We start from the raw sequence: 17,686 nt of genomic DNA on the forward strand, positions 1-17,686 counted from the left end.
GCTCTTGCACATGTAGCCAAGACACATATTGCTCAAGGGTTTTTGCAACAAAGCCACTTTATAACTTGTATTTGGAATCGAAAGGGGACATGATTGAAGAATATAAACACCAGCTGCCACCTGCAATGCTGTATGTGCTTTGTAACTAAAGCCAGAGGAAAGTGACGTCATTGTGGTTCATTATAATCCAGTTGACAACATTGTGTTGCTATAAATACTCCATCATTGTGCATGAGAGGATATTAATCCTCCAGTGCAAATATTTTTCCAACAAATTACGTTTTTTTTTTTTTTTCTCACGTGTGAGACATGTTTTATGTGTAAGGAACAATGTTGCATGCTGTAATTATACCGCAAATGCAAGTCAATTACCCGAAGAGTCGCCTGAAGTCGCAAAAGCAAATCCAGTAGGTCGCGGGAGTTACGTTCCGAGACCACCAGCGAATGGCGAAAACCTGTGAGTAATTGACACGTCCATAAAAACGTCTACTTTTGACACGTGACTCACCCAACCTCCCTGTACAAACCCTCCTGTGAACTTAGGTTAATGTTGTCCAATTTTGGATCAACATTTGCAATAAGGGTGACTGTTGTAGTTATTAGGTTAAGATCAGGGGTGGGCAAACTTTTTGACTTAACTTGGGTTAAAAAATTTGACACAGGGTCCGTCTATTTATAGGTGGTCATCAAACAGAACGACATACTCGCTCACGGTGCAACGAAAAAAAACACAACGCATCTACAGCAAGTTAATGCATCAGATAAATCAACTACTACTACTGTGTGGGTGATAAACAATAATGAAGTGCTAAACATAACTTAAAACAGTTATTTCCAAATGCCCGCAAGGCATGCCGAGTAGTCCACCGGTAACAACAATATGAACTATGAACAATAAAACATGGATATCAAGCATATTTTGCAAACATGCAACAAACATGGCAAAATGTTGGGAGAAAGAGTACCACAAGCTACCCTGCATGCCTTGCGGCGGGAATATATGGATCTTTTTTGGCATGGGTATTGTGCGTAGTTACGTATTTGTGTGCCCACATGGTGCAGTAGGTAGGTTATGTTGTGCATGGTGTGTTGGCGTGTTGTGTTGTGTTGTTTGGATGGCTTTTTTGTAGAAGCTACAGATTGCACCTGACTATTTTGGCGACGCAAGGGTGCCACAATAGCACTGCAAGTCATGTTGCCGGCTACACTTTCCATGTTAATTTGGAATTTGGAAATATCCGGTGGGTCGGATTAAAATGCTTGGCGGGCCTGATGTGGCCTGCGGGCCGCAGTTTACACCACTTGTGTTAGCTTCAGCTCTGGAACTTTCTGACTGATAATGTAAGATGATCCATGAACAGATGGAATCGGTGTCACGGTGTAGATATTTAAGGATAAAAGTTTCACTTCTGCGCATCACAGCAACTATGGGTACCTTCAGGGACCGCCGAACAGAGTGTGAAATCTCAATGTTTGACGAAAAAACATATTAGTGAAGTATGAAGACATAAAACATGTAAAAAAAAAAATGTGGGTGGTTTTAACAATGGTACATGTATGCTGTGCCTGGATTACCATGTTTGTAAAAATTATAACACACCTAGGGTGAATGAGATGTGTGTTTGAAAAACCTGCATATTTTCTGAGAAAAAATTGGCCAAAAATCCACAAATTTGCAGGGCCGTGAATGCTGAATCGCCAATGTGCGGAGATTCTCTGGTCCATTTTCTTTCCACTTTCTCATGCACTCCTAATTATTATTAATGTTTATAAATTAGTTTTTCACATTTTGAAAATGGCCAGGCCTCTTTGCAGTTAGAGCAGTGGTGTCCAAAGTGTGGCCCGGGGGCCATTTGCGGCCTGCAGCTGTGATTTTGTCGGCCCGCAGCAAAGATTTGACCAGTATAAAGTCAAAGTGTTAAGAGAAAAAAATTGCAATTTTATGAGAATAAACTTCTAAAATGAGGAACAATATCATTTTAGTAACAATGTTGAAATAAAGAAAAAAATACATTCTTGTTAAAAGATATAAAGAGAAAATTTACAAGAGGAAAGCTGAAATGAAATACTTGAAAAATTAAAAAAAAAAAACAGCAGAAATGGAAAAAAACAACTGTAATGTTATGGGAATAAAGTCAAAAATATTAACAAAAAATTTCATAATCGAATGAAGAACAAAAGTTGCATTTTTAAATAAATAATAAATTCGTATTATTATGGACAAAACTTAATTTTTAGTAGCAAGGTGGAATGGAATGCATGAAAGATGGAATGCATTTTTTTCTTGAGCTATATATACTGTAGCTTCTTAGCATATCTCTGTGTTGGTTTACAAAATATCAAAGTGGCCCTTGCATCCTTTCATTTTTCAGCATGTGGCCTTCGCTAGAAAAAGTTTGGACACCCCTGAGTTAGAGCATTTAGGATATTTGCAATCTGTTTTTGTAGAGCTGAAATGGTTGAGAGATGAGTGAAGACGTACACTATATGACAATCTGTGTGTATCACGAATAACCTGTGTTCCAGGATGCTGCGGAGCAACCAGATCAGCTGCATTGACAACACAACTTTTACAGGCTTGAGCTCGGTGCGCCTGCTGTCGCTGTACGACAACCGGATCTCCAGCATCGCCCCGGGAGCCTTCGCCACTCTGCATTCCCTCTCCACCATGTAAGTTACATTTTTATTCCTCATTTCATTAATTAAGGTAATTTACACAATAACAATAAAATAAAAATAGTATTGTCTTGACTACGTGTTTGTGAGCTTAATTAGCACCGCGTATGTCCTGTTTTAGCGCATTTGTTTCATGCCGGTGCTGCTTTTCCTCAATATTCCGACCACCCTTGTGCAAAGGGTATAAATAACCTGATATCTGTGTGATAAAATCTCGCCCGTTTATCCTTTATTTCATACAGTGAGCACCACATACCACACCATAAAAGTCTCCCCAAAACAGCAAGAGCTCATATAACCGTCATCTTTGATTCAAGTCTTTTATTTTACCTTGTCCTGTTTTTTGGTCAACAAGAAGGATATGCGTTGCTGTACAGACCAACAGCAGCGCCTTTTACACAGAGATCCTGCAAATTAGCCAGATCAGAGCCATAACAGAAGAGTTGCCAGTAAGTTGTCATCAACAAGGAACCCAGCGAAGGCGGGATATTGTTTTAACGCAACCACACGCCATCCCAGAACTTTAGACATTAGATGCATCAACGTACTGTGTGTCGATTGGCGACAATTGCTTTCAACACAACAGGACGGGTCCAGAGCAAACTTTGGTAATTGAACGCCGTATGCAGATATTCAGATAAAGTTAGGTTTTAAAGTTTTTAATGAGTTCTGGGTGTTGTTTTTTTTTAAGTGTAATTAATTGTCATCATTTCATTTTGCAACAAATGACACAATCAATCAATAAGGTTTTTCAATTCAACTAGTATGTGGTCGACATCTGAATGAATGACTAGACACATACGTGCATTTAAACAATTTATTGTCATTTATTTATTTTCCATCAGGATACTACACACTATTATGAGGCTATATTCATTTGTCAGGCTTGGCCTTATTTATCTTGGCTCTGATTGTCATCTGGTCAAGTTTGGCTCGCAATGATGCTACCTTGGAGAGCGTCCCTGACAAAATGCGGCTTTTGACAACCAAAGACGCAAAAGTATTTGCTGAAAAGAGATGTACGGAAATAGTTTACTTTCAAATATTAAGGTTTACATGAATTTTCTAACCATACTGAACTCTTCTGCTTGGTAGAAACAGTCAAGGTCTCACGATGAATATGACAATCTTGTTCAGTTGAATGGGGAGTGCCACCTTAAGTACACAGCCATGTCAGTATGAAAAATGTTGCATGATGTAATAGAGCCATCCAATGCTTTTGTTGATGGCAAATAGAAAGTCTTACCCAAAAAGGCAAATGACCAAGGAACAGCTTGCCTTGTATGTGTTGACTGATGGTGGATATAGCTTTCGAAGGGCAAATAAGTCATTTTGCATTCTTGTTTTAATTGGCACACAAAAGAAAGGGTAATTGTTGTGCATACATGCAGACCACAAGCTTATTTGTTCATTTCCTTATCAGCCTTCTGTTTTTTTATGCGCTCCCTCTCTTCCATCCACCCTCCCACTCCTTCAACACCTACCTCTTGTTTCCCAGAAGAGAGTATAGTATGAGTTTAATTAAAAGATTAACACATCGGGTAGGGGAAAAAAAGGAAAGAAGGGACTTGGCTGAAGTCGGGGCCGCCACAGCTTCACTCGGAGGTCAATTCATCACAAGGAACTGAGGAAAGCAATCTGTAGCAGCTTTACTTTTAACATTGTATAAATGGTGCTGTTTCGAGGTTAAATACTATTGTCAGTCAAAAATATACATATTTTGCCTTATTTAGAAATTTTCAAGCATAGAAGTGGCTAAATGAACTAAAATACAAATACAGTCAAACTTGTCTATAGCAACCACTAGTGGGAGACTGTAAAAGTGGCCGCTATAGACAGGTGGCCTCTATAGACAGGTTGACGTCCAGTTTGAATGTTGACCAGTAGAGGGAAAAAAAAGAAAAAAAAAACGAAAAAAATAATGTTGACCAGTAGAAGGCACTGTGGGACTGCGGATAAAAGTTGTACAGCACTACTAGGCTTGTTATTATCCATCACCCACAGAACAAAGCTGTGCTAGTAATGTCTTGCGGTTGTTTTTAATATTTTACTTTTTATACGGCAGAGTGTCATTACAGCTTTAGTTCATCGGGAAGTGACGCGGGCGTCCCGAGCAGGAGAACTTGCTCAGTGCTAGCTGTGAGTTTCGAGAGAGTTGGGAAGTGTGTTTATGTTGGCGTGGATGTAAAGTCCTGCAGTGTTCTCCGCTGTTAATAAAGCGATTAAAGTGCATCGGCGACGTGAGTCTCTCCTTCCCCACAACAAGCAGCATTACAGTATTGACCAGTGCACATTGTCTCACACCAGGAAATAAACGGTGTCACTTGTTACAGGCATTGCCTGGACAGCTATGTAGTGGGGCTTGTTTAACCTTTGCCTTGTGGGCAAGCAGGAAGGAGAGACGAGATTGGAGGTGTGTGTGTTCTGTGTGCTCTCTGGTGGCTGCGTTCAATAAATAAAGTTGGCAGAAGCAACAGGAGAAGTTTCCTTCTTTGCTGGACTCAGGTCACCCTTACCTCAGTTCGGAGCTGAATAACACTGACAAGTTAAGCGAACGGCAAAGAAGACTGCTTTTTTTATATACAGAAGATGAGGACTTTGATGGATTTGTGGATGAGGATTGATCAAAAATAACATGAGTACATTCTAAAATAATTCAATTAAGTACAACTGAACTCAGTTTTGCTCCCGCTGCTTTTTAAAAACATATGCTAGCATGGTTTTAGCGTGCAGGCAGTATTGTATTGTATTGTAGCGTCGCTGGGAGCACGTCCTGTTCCCAGCCTACTTTGCGGTAATGTTTTTTTGCAAATGCAAATGCTCTTAAAGTTACATGTTTGACCAGGAAATAGCAAGCTCAAAAGAAGATGGCTTTTTTATGTGGAACAACTGACAGTTTTTGTGGATCTTGTGAATGATTGTGACTGAGCTAGGACTCAGTAATTAAAGTCTACACACGACGGCTTCATTGATTGAAAAACGAAACTTTTTTGTTCATGAAGCTTCTATTTGAGTCTGTAATTTGGCCGCTATATGCGGTCAGATATTGACCAAGGGAGACAAAATGGGTGGCTGCTGGCCGCATCGGACAGGTGACTGCTATACACAGGGTCTATAACATGTAAATTTGCTGCGGGGGATTTTTCAGTGGCCGCTATAGGCAGGTGGCCATTCTGGTCACTAGGTGTCAGTAATGTTACTGTAATGTTCGGTGAGAAACGCAAGCACCAGACTTATCGCCGGACCAACTGGCTTTTATTGCAGGTTTGAATGATCTCACAACAGGCACAATAATAATAATAATAATAATAATAATACTAATAATAATAATAATAATAATAATAATAATAATGATGATGATAATATAATAATAATAAACATAGGCTACTGTTGCGGCAGTAACCCATGGCAAGCTAAAACTCAACGCTGAACCCCGACGCCACTTCTGGTCCGCCCCACCATTCAGCTCCCCTAGCACCGGAACACATTTATGGCAGCACACACGAGCATGAGTCTTATTTATGTCTTAAATGGCTTATTTTCTCTTATTGCGTCTACTATATCGGGTAATACGAGTGTAAAGGTGACTATAGAGGTACAGTATTAGTTCAGGTCAAGAGGGCTATAATCATGTTTAAAAAAAAAACGTATTTAGAAGGTCGTGAGCAAGTTTTCTATGTCCTAACTATAAAAATATTCAATTTATACATAGGTATCCTACTTCGTGGAAATTCATTTATCACAGTCAGGTCTGGAACCACTTAACTACAATAAACGAGGGATTACTGCACAATGTTTCTGCAACGTTAAAATTGAAAAGCCTTTAAAACATGATCTAAAGACGGACTCTGACTTCAGAAAACAGCAAAAGCTGTAAAAATTAAGAACATTTTAAAGCTTTGTTGTTTGTAACATGGATGGTAGTAATGAAAGAGTGTTTTAGTCAGGAACAGACGCCCTCCTGTGGCTTGATAAGTTTTGAGGAAAGATAATAATACAACTTCCGATGCTACAGTTAAGGTAGGTTTGAGTTGCATGTTCCTTCTTGTTACAAAGTACGCAATTTCCAGTGCTGACCCATTATTTGTTTTTCAAGAACCCCACCTCCCAACCCTCAGTTTTAATATCCCTTTACCATAAATATCATAAATATAACATGAGCCATCAGAAAAGGCAACAAAACGCTGAGAATTCATGGAATAAGAATAAGATGAATGAGATAACCTTTTTTCTTTCTCTTTCACTGTTTGGCTCGCCTGGCCTGCTTATCTCAGCCTCTCTGTATCTCATTTAGTTCACCAAATGAATAAAAAATGAATGATAACCTTTTTCTCTCTCTGCTTCTTTTATTCCCCCCTCCCCCGGTCTTCTGTCTAAATGTCTCTGAGTTTATGACCAAACGCGCCATGGTGCTCGAGTTGTTTGCTGCGCTGTAAAGTAAATAGAGCAATTCTGCTCTTCTTAGTAACGAAAAAAACTCTCGCTTGCTTCTGTTTGCCTTTGTCCAGTGGCATCTTTGCACCAAGGGTTTATTTTTAAAGCAAAAAGATGCTTAGATATCTTTAAAAAATGGTGTCATCAAATCAGTGCCCTTTTCCATTGCTAAAAGCAGGCCATAACAGGCACGATCACTAATACCTGTTTGGTTCTGTTCAGGCCGATCCGATATGGTTATGTAAACACATTGATTAGGGTTGGGCATCGTTTGAATTTGAGCGATTCCAGTTCTGAATCTGATTCCTCATTTCGATTCCGATTCCTAATGGTTCCGGATTCTGATTCCTTTTCAGAGGTGGGTAAAAGTTCACATGGTTTAAATGAGGGTGTTAACCAAAGTTCTTGGACAAAATGTCTGAATGTCTCCTTGATTTTTTGAAAATGCTATAAACTTTTTATGAATTACTTTTTTTATTAATTACTATAAATTTCTCACAAGGCTATTTTTAACCGGTCTATAAATATCAAACCATTGAACTTGAACATAAATGTTTAGAAGTCTCTTTACAAAGGAATACAGGTTTTGAAAACCTCATGAAAAAGAATTCCACATATCATGTTGTGTATGTGAGTGTCTTATGATGAAGAATAGACAGTGTAACTTAACAATGTTACAGAGTTCCTACTGACCTGCGTGCGGAATATCAAACAAGTACGGTGAATCGAGTAACACTGAATGCGGGGTCAACTTCCTGGCTAAAGCTTGTGTTAACGTCAGGTTGTTTTTCAATGAATAAGTGTTGTAGCGACCCTGAAGTTATGCTAATATACATGTTTGTGTTCTGGTCGTCTGACTGTTTTGGGTTGCCGTGAACTCACCAAGGGTGGGGGCGTGCCATTTGGCGTCAGTTGAAGAGGAGCCACTGTTGTGCTTTTTACAGCCGACAGTAGCCGTTATTTCTTTGCATAAAAGAGCTTGTTGATTTACCACCTCTTCGTGATTCTCGGGAAACCGCCGCCTTCACCATGCAATGCCGCCACGCCGTCCGGTGTTTCACTTCTGACAGCAGTGTAACATCTGCACAGACGTTATTAAAATCACAAGGAGTTGATTGATCAACAAGCTCTTTATTGCAAAGAAATAATGGCTACTGTCGGCTGTAAGAAGCACACCAGCACAACAATGGCTCTTCCTCAACTGACGGCAAACGACACGCCCCCACCCCTGGTGTGTTCACGGCAACCCAAAACAGTCAGACGACCAGAACCTGAACATGTATGTTAGCATAACTTCAGGGTCGCTACAGTACACAGCCTTACGTTAGCTGGATATTTGAGTTGGCCACCGTATTCACAGTATAAAGTATAATTTGTTTGCTGTGTCAATGTTGGCATAAGATGGACGTAATTTATTGTTTTACTTACCTCACTCGTTGCAAGAAGTTCGGCATAGCGCGTCAAAAACAGGGCACTCTGTGAATCCGGTGGTGTTTAATCCTGTTAGTGGTGCACGCTCTTTTGCATGATTTGATGGCGTTGCAAATTTTGCACAGCATCGACTGTAATATTTTTTGCAGAATTTCAGCCAAACTTTCCAGCACCATCACGCACTGTCCATGGTTGAAATGGATGAACGCAAACGCTTCGTGCTCGCTTTCATTGAGCTCAACCTTGTGTGTCTTTGTTGCAGTAACCTGCTGTCCAACCCATACATGTGTGACTGTCACTTGGCCTGGCTGGGTCAGTGGTTGAAGAAGACCAGAGTGGTGAGCGGAAACCCTCGCTGTCAGAGGCCGGCCTTCCTGAAGGAGATCCCCATCCAGGATGTGGCAAACCCCGACTTTACATGCGATGGTAACGCAAGCTCTTGTTTATGTATTTGTCATACCAAATGTCTGTACTGATTTTCAATGGCATTCATTTTAAAATGCCTAAAGGAACCTTGAAAAGACTTGGCTTTTGCTGAAGTTAGCCAGTCCAATAACATGTAAAACAAACACAATTAGGTAAAAGGCTCTTGCTGCATTCCAGTAACCTGAGTAGGACAGTCAAATAATCTGTTGACAAACAAAACAAATAGTAGCTTATCACAGTCGTCAGCTATATTTTTTGGTTTTTGGTTTACTTTCAATCGGAACATTTTGAGGTCGGACCTCCTAAACTTCCAACATCCTAGCGGTCTAAAATGCAGCATTAAAAAATGGATTGATGTTCAAATGAATCAAGGTTGTTTCAATGATGGTAATTGTTGTCATTATGTCATGTTGTGTCTCTGGGTGAGTACTTAGCTTGAACAAACTGGGCATCCGCTCAGTCCGAATGACGTCGACGTTTCAACCAGCCAAATGTTCACGTCAGCCTTTTGAGCCCTGCGTCTTACGCAAACTGCCTTGTCAGTTTGGTTGGAGACGTGCCTCACATTGCACGCCCACATCCTTCAGCAGGGCATTGTGAGGACAGGGAGATCGCTAACCGCTGGCCTGCAGCAGCAGCCTCGCATGACATCACTTTGTGGTTCCCGCTTTTGACGCTGCCGTTACCACGACAATGCCTTCCCATCACCACCAAGGCTGCTAGCTTGGCTGCCAAGTTTGACGCTATATGCTTTTCTCAGGTCTCTCACTGCAAACTCTTGGGAAGTGGTTAGCTGGTTTGGCGCCTGTGAAGAAATCTTGTTTTAAGATTTGAATATATAAAGTCAAACAGTGAAGGAATTGTTTGCCTCTTCTTTTTTAAAAACCTTTTTCAAATCTGCATTGTGACCAAAAGTGCACTTTTAGTCCATGTAAAGCAACAGTCCCCAACCACTGGTGTCCAACTGGGATGCAAAAATCATTCAGAAACAGAAAAACCAGTAGATGCACACCTTTTTTTAAAAAAGATTTTATTATTTTCAAAGTTTTGTAAATAAATTAGTTCTGCCACTAAGAACTATTTTCTAACAACTAATATTTCAACAATTTTTTTAGACGGTCAAGCGAAACTAAACAACTAATTAAAAAAATATAGTTTTTAACTATTAGCTAGTATGTTAACTTAACTATAAATGTCTTCCATTTATTAATATTGAACCCAATTTTGCGGAAAATCACTTATCACTGTTGGGTCTTGAACCAATTAATTGTGATAAACGACGGATTACTGTATATATGTTTTTATCTTGTTTTGTTGTGTCCATTTTTACTTTGAATACAACTGAAGGGTCAAAACAAAAAAAATGATCTGTACCATGTAGCGGTGTAACGATTCATTTTAATAACGATTCGATTCATATCACGATTTGTGGTTTCCAATACGATTCAAGGACGACATTGGTTCATTTAGAACGAAGCGATCCAAAATGATTCAGTAACTTTAAATCGATTCAGCAACTTTTTAGCCAAAAATTCAAACAGTGTGACTGTGAAATAAATACCTGGATAGTGGATAGTGCAGGTGAAGCTTCCTAGATCCCCCTTGTTTTTTGTAAGTGAATCCAGTATAAATGATTAATAATGTTGACATACTTAAGAATAAATGATCAATGAGTTCAAAAAATGAGTTAAAAAGGCAATACAAAATCAGGATGAACAGAGGGTGGTATAGCTGGCCATGATTAATTATTTACTTTAAATAGTGCAATCCAAACCTGCACTTTGCACCCAAAGGTAAGAGACATGCAAATTCCTCAGCAAATGAATGTGGTTTGGTATCTTCAATTAGGTGTTGAAACTTTCACCTGTATGTGCCGAATGAACTTATTTTAACTCATACTTATTTTACACTTACTCAATCACCCAGTCACAGTCAGTCAGCTATCCCACATTCTTAATATCGTCACTCCTCATTTGTTCTGCCAGCACTGCGTGTGCGTGTGTGTCAGGGATACACATTCATGACTGACATGTTTCATGTATGTATGAAAATAGTGACAAGAGTGGGAGATGACAATGAGTGAATTGTGCACGGGAATACAGTGTTTTCCACAACGTTGGCAAATTATGCTCTCAAAACGATGTTATAATGGCCAAATCATGCAGTCTATGGGCCAAATACTATCAAAGGTATTTTTTAAGTCTTACCTGTGAAAGCTTATTCCCTGGGATTTGGTTTGGGCAGTACAACGAGTTGTACACTTCCATGCAGCGCATGATTGAGGCATCCTCTCCTCTCTGACTCTTGCCACATCCCATATGGCGGCGACGTTGACGTCCGGCTCAGCGTAAGAAAAAGAAGCGAATCAACTGTTTCACAGGTCCACTGCAACTCCCATGACCTCCACATATCCAGAAGACGATGACGTCACAGACAGGCAGAATCAATCGATTAACGTTTAACGTCTTTAAAAGTGCGAAAAAAAAACACACCCATATAAAGCCTGCCGTGCTTAAATCCAATGCTTTATTTCCGAGTATCAATTCAATCGATTGATTACCTTTTAAACAATGTTAGATTGATATGTATGTCGTCCTGAATGCAAACTTGAGTACCCAGATCGATGTAGTTGAATCATAGGAATATAAATCAATGCATCGATGTAGTGAATTAATCGTTACACCCCAAGTACCGTGACTAAGTATTACGAGGGGTGGCTATTGGCAAGGACTTCATGATACAGTATGCATCACGATACGATGTAGCATTGTCATACTGTGATATTGCAGATAGCCGATATATTGCGATAAATGTATCAAATTAAATGTAAATATATATCCATTTTGGAAATCGTGTGATTTTGTTGGTATTATTTAATAATCATATCCGGTCATTTAATTTTAGTCTGCCATCACTGTGGGGTCCAAGATGGCCAGCGTGTGCATAAAGAGACAAACTACGTTAAGAAGCTTTCTGACTAGGGCTGTTGACAAAACTTCTCAGGCCAATGAGGATAATGAAGAGACAAGAAAAAAATTCAACCAAAAGTTGTCGCTTCCAGGCACGCTATTGCGCCAAATCCGTTGTATACAGCAATCCAGCATGACCGCATTTAAATACAAACAGTATTCTTGTTCTTGCCTACGGTGTCTCTTCACTTTGTTGAAATTGCGTTATTATTGGCTCAGTGACTGCGCCTCATTATCCTTCATTATGGTTTTTAACTCTGTTGGTTTTCACTCTTTAAGAAGTACGGTTCAAGTGTTTCCCATAATGCAGCATCACACTGCAGTACTTGTAGTATGAACAATTATGCGTGTGTGTGTGTGTATGTATGTGGGTGTCATACGAGGAAATGGAAGCTGTTCTCGGCCAAGAACAACGCTTTGGGCTCTGATCCTTCCTCACTCTGAGGTTACGGTCCACCATGTGTTTTTGGTTCCCACCATGTGTTTGTGAGCATGCTGCAGGATGGTTTTTCATGTGTTACATGTGCACTAGTTAGCACACGTCATGAGTACATTTTGGACAGTGAAGATTTCCTTTTTTCAGATCTTATCAGCTTCTGTTCATATGAAATAAGATAGTAAGACTTTATATGTACTATAGTAGAGGTATTTACATGTTACGTCAGACTGAAAAATCCACGGACCACATAAAATATGAGAGATAATAATATACAAATAAAGAATATAAATAAGAGAAAATAAAAGGACTACTGTATTTCCTCAATAGTCACCCGGTGTGTGATCCACTTGACCAAATAAACACCTCTCCCCAAACGGACTCATCTCTTGTCACCTCATTAAAAGTACCAGTTGGTGGCACCTTTAAAATACTCTTGTTTTCACGAGACATGACATTTCGGTTCAGTATGCTAAACCTGGATCTTGTAAATGTTATCATCATGGGTGTGTAGCTGATGAAAGACCAACACCACTTGTATCCTCCCATTCTGTAGACTACTTAAATTATATACCTAATTAAGAAAACATATACTGAACAAAATGCGCACTTGCATGGTCTTATACTGTAGCCGTGCAGCAAGCACAAACCAAACTAGATGTATAATGGCACAGCTCACATCATAACCAATGCTTACACCTTTTAAACATGCCTCAACAATACCTTTAGTGTTGCTTTCTAGTTTGGGAAGAGTACAGGCGGCAGTAATTAAGCTGTGTAGTTATCACTGTCCATTTCATAGGAGCAAATCCTTTCACATGTTCAAAAGATACCATTTTTATCCTTGATGATTGTTCCAGCTCGGAGCAGGCATGCAGCCAATATTTTCCTCACTTTCTGAGCCTTCTTTGTCTAATTTCACTTGACTTTTCACTTTCACTTTCCTTTTCTTTGACACACTGCCATCAGGAGAGTCTGCCTCATGCTTGGGAGACATAATGAAGGGCAAAAAGTTAAATGAAAAGAACGAAAGTGTCGTTTTTCCTAAGTGTAGTGACGCATGACTATGTATTGTTCCGCCATATGCATGTAAGTAGTTCTTCTTTTCTTTTTGGACAGTTTTAATAATTTATGGGACTGTCATAACCACTGAGGACCGCCTATACTGTTATGACTACGCCAAAATGCTTGCATTCTCTCTGTTCATGCAAGTGCATCCTTGCAGAAGCGTTGATACAATAAAGGCCACCTCTCCAAAGTTGCATCCTTCAAATAAGCACCTGGTGTTGTCTGCAGTTCAGTAAATACTGTAAATGCCCATGGACACCATTTGAGGAAGTCCGGCATATACGTATGTGTTGTGTACACTGTAAAAGATAAAGGTTAAGGTTTATTGCACTGCTAGCTAATTGTGCTTTTTCACCCTCTCATTATACTCCACATAAACATACAGGTGGGCAGTTTTAATGTTTTTCTTTAATGTCCTTAAGCTTTATCTACATTTAACTCATGAATAAGTACCATTAAACCTCATGTTATTATAATTAATAATGTTAATATATTGTAGTTTGGCTTGAGACTGGAGGGTCAAAGGTTCAAATCCTGCATTGGATGAAATATTAATAATAATAATAATAATAGAAAATTGACACTTAATGTTGGAGACCTGCACCATGAAATGCACCAAACCCCCTGATTACTCAGTGGTGTGATATCGTTGAACTGCAATTGAACTATTAGTGTATGCAGAATATCACCCACTGGGGGAATGAAAATAGTACAACTCATTTAAAAATGATGAAAAAAATCTCACTCTTAAACTCACAGAACCTCCCCCCTTTCCTCCCGCTCCGTCTTTCAGGTGGCGAGGATAACGGCTGTCTTCCTGCGTCTGGCTGCCCAGATGTCTGCACATGCTCAGACAACGTGGTGCGATGCAGCAACAGAGGGCTGCACTCGCTGCCCAAGGGCATTCCCAAGGACACAACGGAACTGTGAGTCTGGTGTACTACACCCTCCAGCACACACGCACTTCTAGGCTTTTTTAAATTCACATATCCTACTGTGATACAGTACAACAATACATTGCACAGACAAGGAAAAAAGGTGGATCACCAGAATAATTTTTTTAATGTAATCATTTAATTTAATGTAATGATTTTTTAAATTGTTTTAGTTGTTGCTATGCTTGGCAGGCATATTCATGAAATTCATGAAAAGACTCAATCATCACAGTAGCCTAGGGCAGTGATTCTCAACTGATGGGTCGCGACCCAGCAGTTTTCAGTGGGTCGCGGGGAGGTTGAGCAGGAGGGGAAGGACATCAAGTGTGGACTTAAGCCGTCCATCTGACACACAGCGAGATAGCTACTGAAGAACAGCGCGGCATAAAGCGAAAGTTCACATTGCATGGGGAAATTCCGCACACAATGAAGACTACCAGGTACTGTATGACAGTACTGTTTAATGCCCAATTCGATCTATTGACCCAGGCATAGGGGTGGTCTACAGAAGAAATGGTCCTCCTATTATTATGAAACTTGCATACTCGGTATTGAATCAGAGCAACTGGATTCGCTCGATTTTTAACTTTTGTTTAATTTCTTATCCAGGTCCATGTGCAAATGCTCTGATTCAACTCCCCAGATATAACATGTACTGAAAAACTTTACACACACTTTTATTTCAAATAATTTTTGAATTTGTGGATAAAAACTAAGGCTGTCAAATGATTCAAAATGTTAATGAGATTAATCAATGTTTTCACATTAATTAATCATGATTAACAAGCGGAATAGAAAATCACCATTTGCAACTATGTCTGAAATCTGCCCATTTTTACTGTATTTTTTGAAAGAAAGATAAAATACAGGACTGGATTATTTGGATTATATTTGTATGTATCAACAGTTCCAAATTAACTGAATCAAGCAAAAAGATAGCACACATCTAAAATCTGTTTACCTAACACCACACAGTGTTGGCCACACAGTCACAGTCTGGAGATCGGGAAGACCTGGTTCGATTCTCCCCTGGGGCATTTCTGTGTGGAGTTTGCATGTTCTCCCCGTGCGTGCATGGAGTCCGGTTTCCTCCCACATTCCAAAAACATGCATGTTAGGTTAATTGGTGACTCTAAATTGTCCATAGGTATGAATGTGACTGTGAATGGTTGTTTGTCTATATGTACCCTGCGATTGGCTGGCGACCAGTCCAGGGTGTACCCCGCCTCTCGCCCGAAGTTAGCTGAGATAGGCTCCAGCATACCCCCGCGACCCTAATGAGGAGAAGCGGTATAGAAAATGGATGGATGGATGGTTACTAGTTACTTTAATAGTAACGGAAAATTTGAATCACACTTTAACCGTGTTATTATGAGCGAAGAAGGGTCATGTTCAAAAACACCACGTCATTTAAGTTTATTGCTGGGATTTTAACACATACTTAAATGCAGCAAATTGTACTTATTCATTAAGAGTTACAAAGTAAGCGATAAGAATATCCACAAGTTGTTTTCCTTTGTCTTTCTGTTTATTTAGACCACACGCATAATAAAGGCGTTCTTGTGATGTTCGGTGTATCTCTAAATGCATATCGTCGGGGTCTAGTGGCAGCTTAGGAAGTGTCGTTCCAGAGCTGAATGGACGTGTTTGTGAATTGGAGATGCATATATGGTGTTGGAATTGCACTGCCGTTGATCTGTTCAGGTCGGAATAAAGTTATTAAAGAGCAGCATACTCTGCGTGACTTAGCGGGGAGCTACACTGTGCCGTCATCTGTCGTCATAACAGAGAGGCGTGGCTTGCCATGATGCATATGCGTTAATTACGCTAAAAATGTATTGTAATTAAGTAAATACATTCGTTACCACCGTTAGCGCGTTATTTTTAATAAAAACATATTCTAATTACAACGTATTGTTGCTGAACTGATCCTGAAATTTGTTTTGTGCTGGCACACCATATAATTTGGCACTACCTCACATTTAAACTGCACTTTAATGTGTTTTCATTAAAGGGACTGTTGGCAACTTGCTCAAAATGACAGGTGGATGTTGTAGTTATATGGGACATATTATATGAGAAAATAGCAGACAGGCCGCACAGTGGCCTAGTGGTTAGCATGTTGGCCACACAGTCAAATCTCCGTTGGGCATCTCTTTGTGGAATTTGCATGTTCTCCCGGTGCGTGGATTTTCTCCGGGCACTCCAGCTCCCTTCCATATTCCAAAAACATGCATGTTAGGTTAATTGTAGACTCTTAAAATGTCCATAGATATGAATGTGAGTGTGAATGGTTGTTTGTCTATATGTGCCCTGTGATTGACTGGCGACCAATCCAGGGTATGCCCCGCCTTTCACCCGAAGTCAGCTGGGATAAGTGGCATAGAAAATTGATTGGATGATTAGCAGACACGGATGACCTGTTGTCATCATCTGATTTGTTTTAACAGTATTTTCCATTACATGTTTGAATATCGTGTGTACAGTATTGCCAACCGTAGGAGGGAAACATGCAGGAAAGCCCCCGCAGCATTGCTACAGAAATCTAGACGGCAAGCCAGAAACTGTCCGCTCTTTAAACAATGGTTTTCAAATGTCACAATGCAAGGAAAGATGCGAAGGAGCCAACTTGTGTAATACGGTATGTGTGATTGGCAAAATACTGCAAAGTCCATGCTATCGCTCACTGGTGCCTTTTCCTGATGAAATTTGCAACATTTAGTTGTGGATTTTCTCATTTTTAATGCAGAAGAGCTATAATGTTACCAGCGAGCAGAAAGAGTGTAGAAGATGAAAAAGCAGAAAGAATATCCCTCTTAGCAAAGGTGAACAATGGCATGCCGCTCCCCCAGCTATGGAATGGCTCCTGCTCCTCAGGGTGAATAACAGTGATTAGCTATCGATCAGGCTTGAAGAAGACACTCCATCATAGTGTCCACATGGCCTACTTATGACCTGAGGTGGAAGAGAGTGAGATCATGGAGCAGTGTGTGTAAAAACTCCAGAGACGCATTCGATTTAGAGTTTTGGGGGGGGGGGGTTTCCACACACGCTAAACCTGAACTCTCTTTGTAAAATATGCTGTTTGCTTCTGTTCCTCTACAAATATATCACATCTACTTTTTTTTTTGTCCTCGCAGTTACCTGGAGGGAAATATGCTGACTTCTGTGCCCAAGGAGCTGGCGGCCCTGAAGCATCTGTCACTGGTGTACGTACACCTCATTGCTTGCATCCCTCTGCTAAACCCTTGTGCAGGTTGACAAAGTGTGTGTCCAGATAGTGTGTGTGTGTGGGTGTATTGACTGTGTTT

General features: G+C 40.0%; 1 protein-coding gene across 3 annotated transcripts in view; it reads left to right on the top strand.

The window, feature by feature from the left end:
- The window catches only part of slit3 (slit homolog 3 (Drosophila)), a 292,011-nt gene that overhangs the window by 220,696 nt on the left and 53,629 nt on the right, over positions 1-17,686 (top strand). For all 3 annotated transcript variants that reach the window (XM_054792929.1, XM_054792930.1, XM_054792931.1), the window contains 4 exons: positions 2,527-2,670; positions 8,804-8,967; positions 14,234-14,366; positions 17,516-17,584. In XM_054792929.1, coding sequence (XP_054648904.1) covers positions 2,527-2,670; positions 8,804-8,967; positions 14,234-14,366; positions 17,516-17,584 — 510 coding nt within the window. The remainder of the gene's footprint in view (positions 1-2,526; positions 2,671-8,803; positions 8,968-14,233; positions 14,367-17,515; positions 17,585-17,686) is intronic.

This window comes from Dunckerocampus dactyliophorus, chromosome 11 (assembly GCF_027744805.1).
Source record: "Dunckerocampus dactyliophorus isolate RoL2022-P2 chromosome 11, RoL_Ddac_1.1, whole genome shotgun sequence".
NCBI classification, from domain to species: Eukaryota; Metazoa; Chordata; class Actinopteri; order Syngnathiformes; family Syngnathidae; genus Dunckerocampus; species Dunckerocampus dactyliophorus.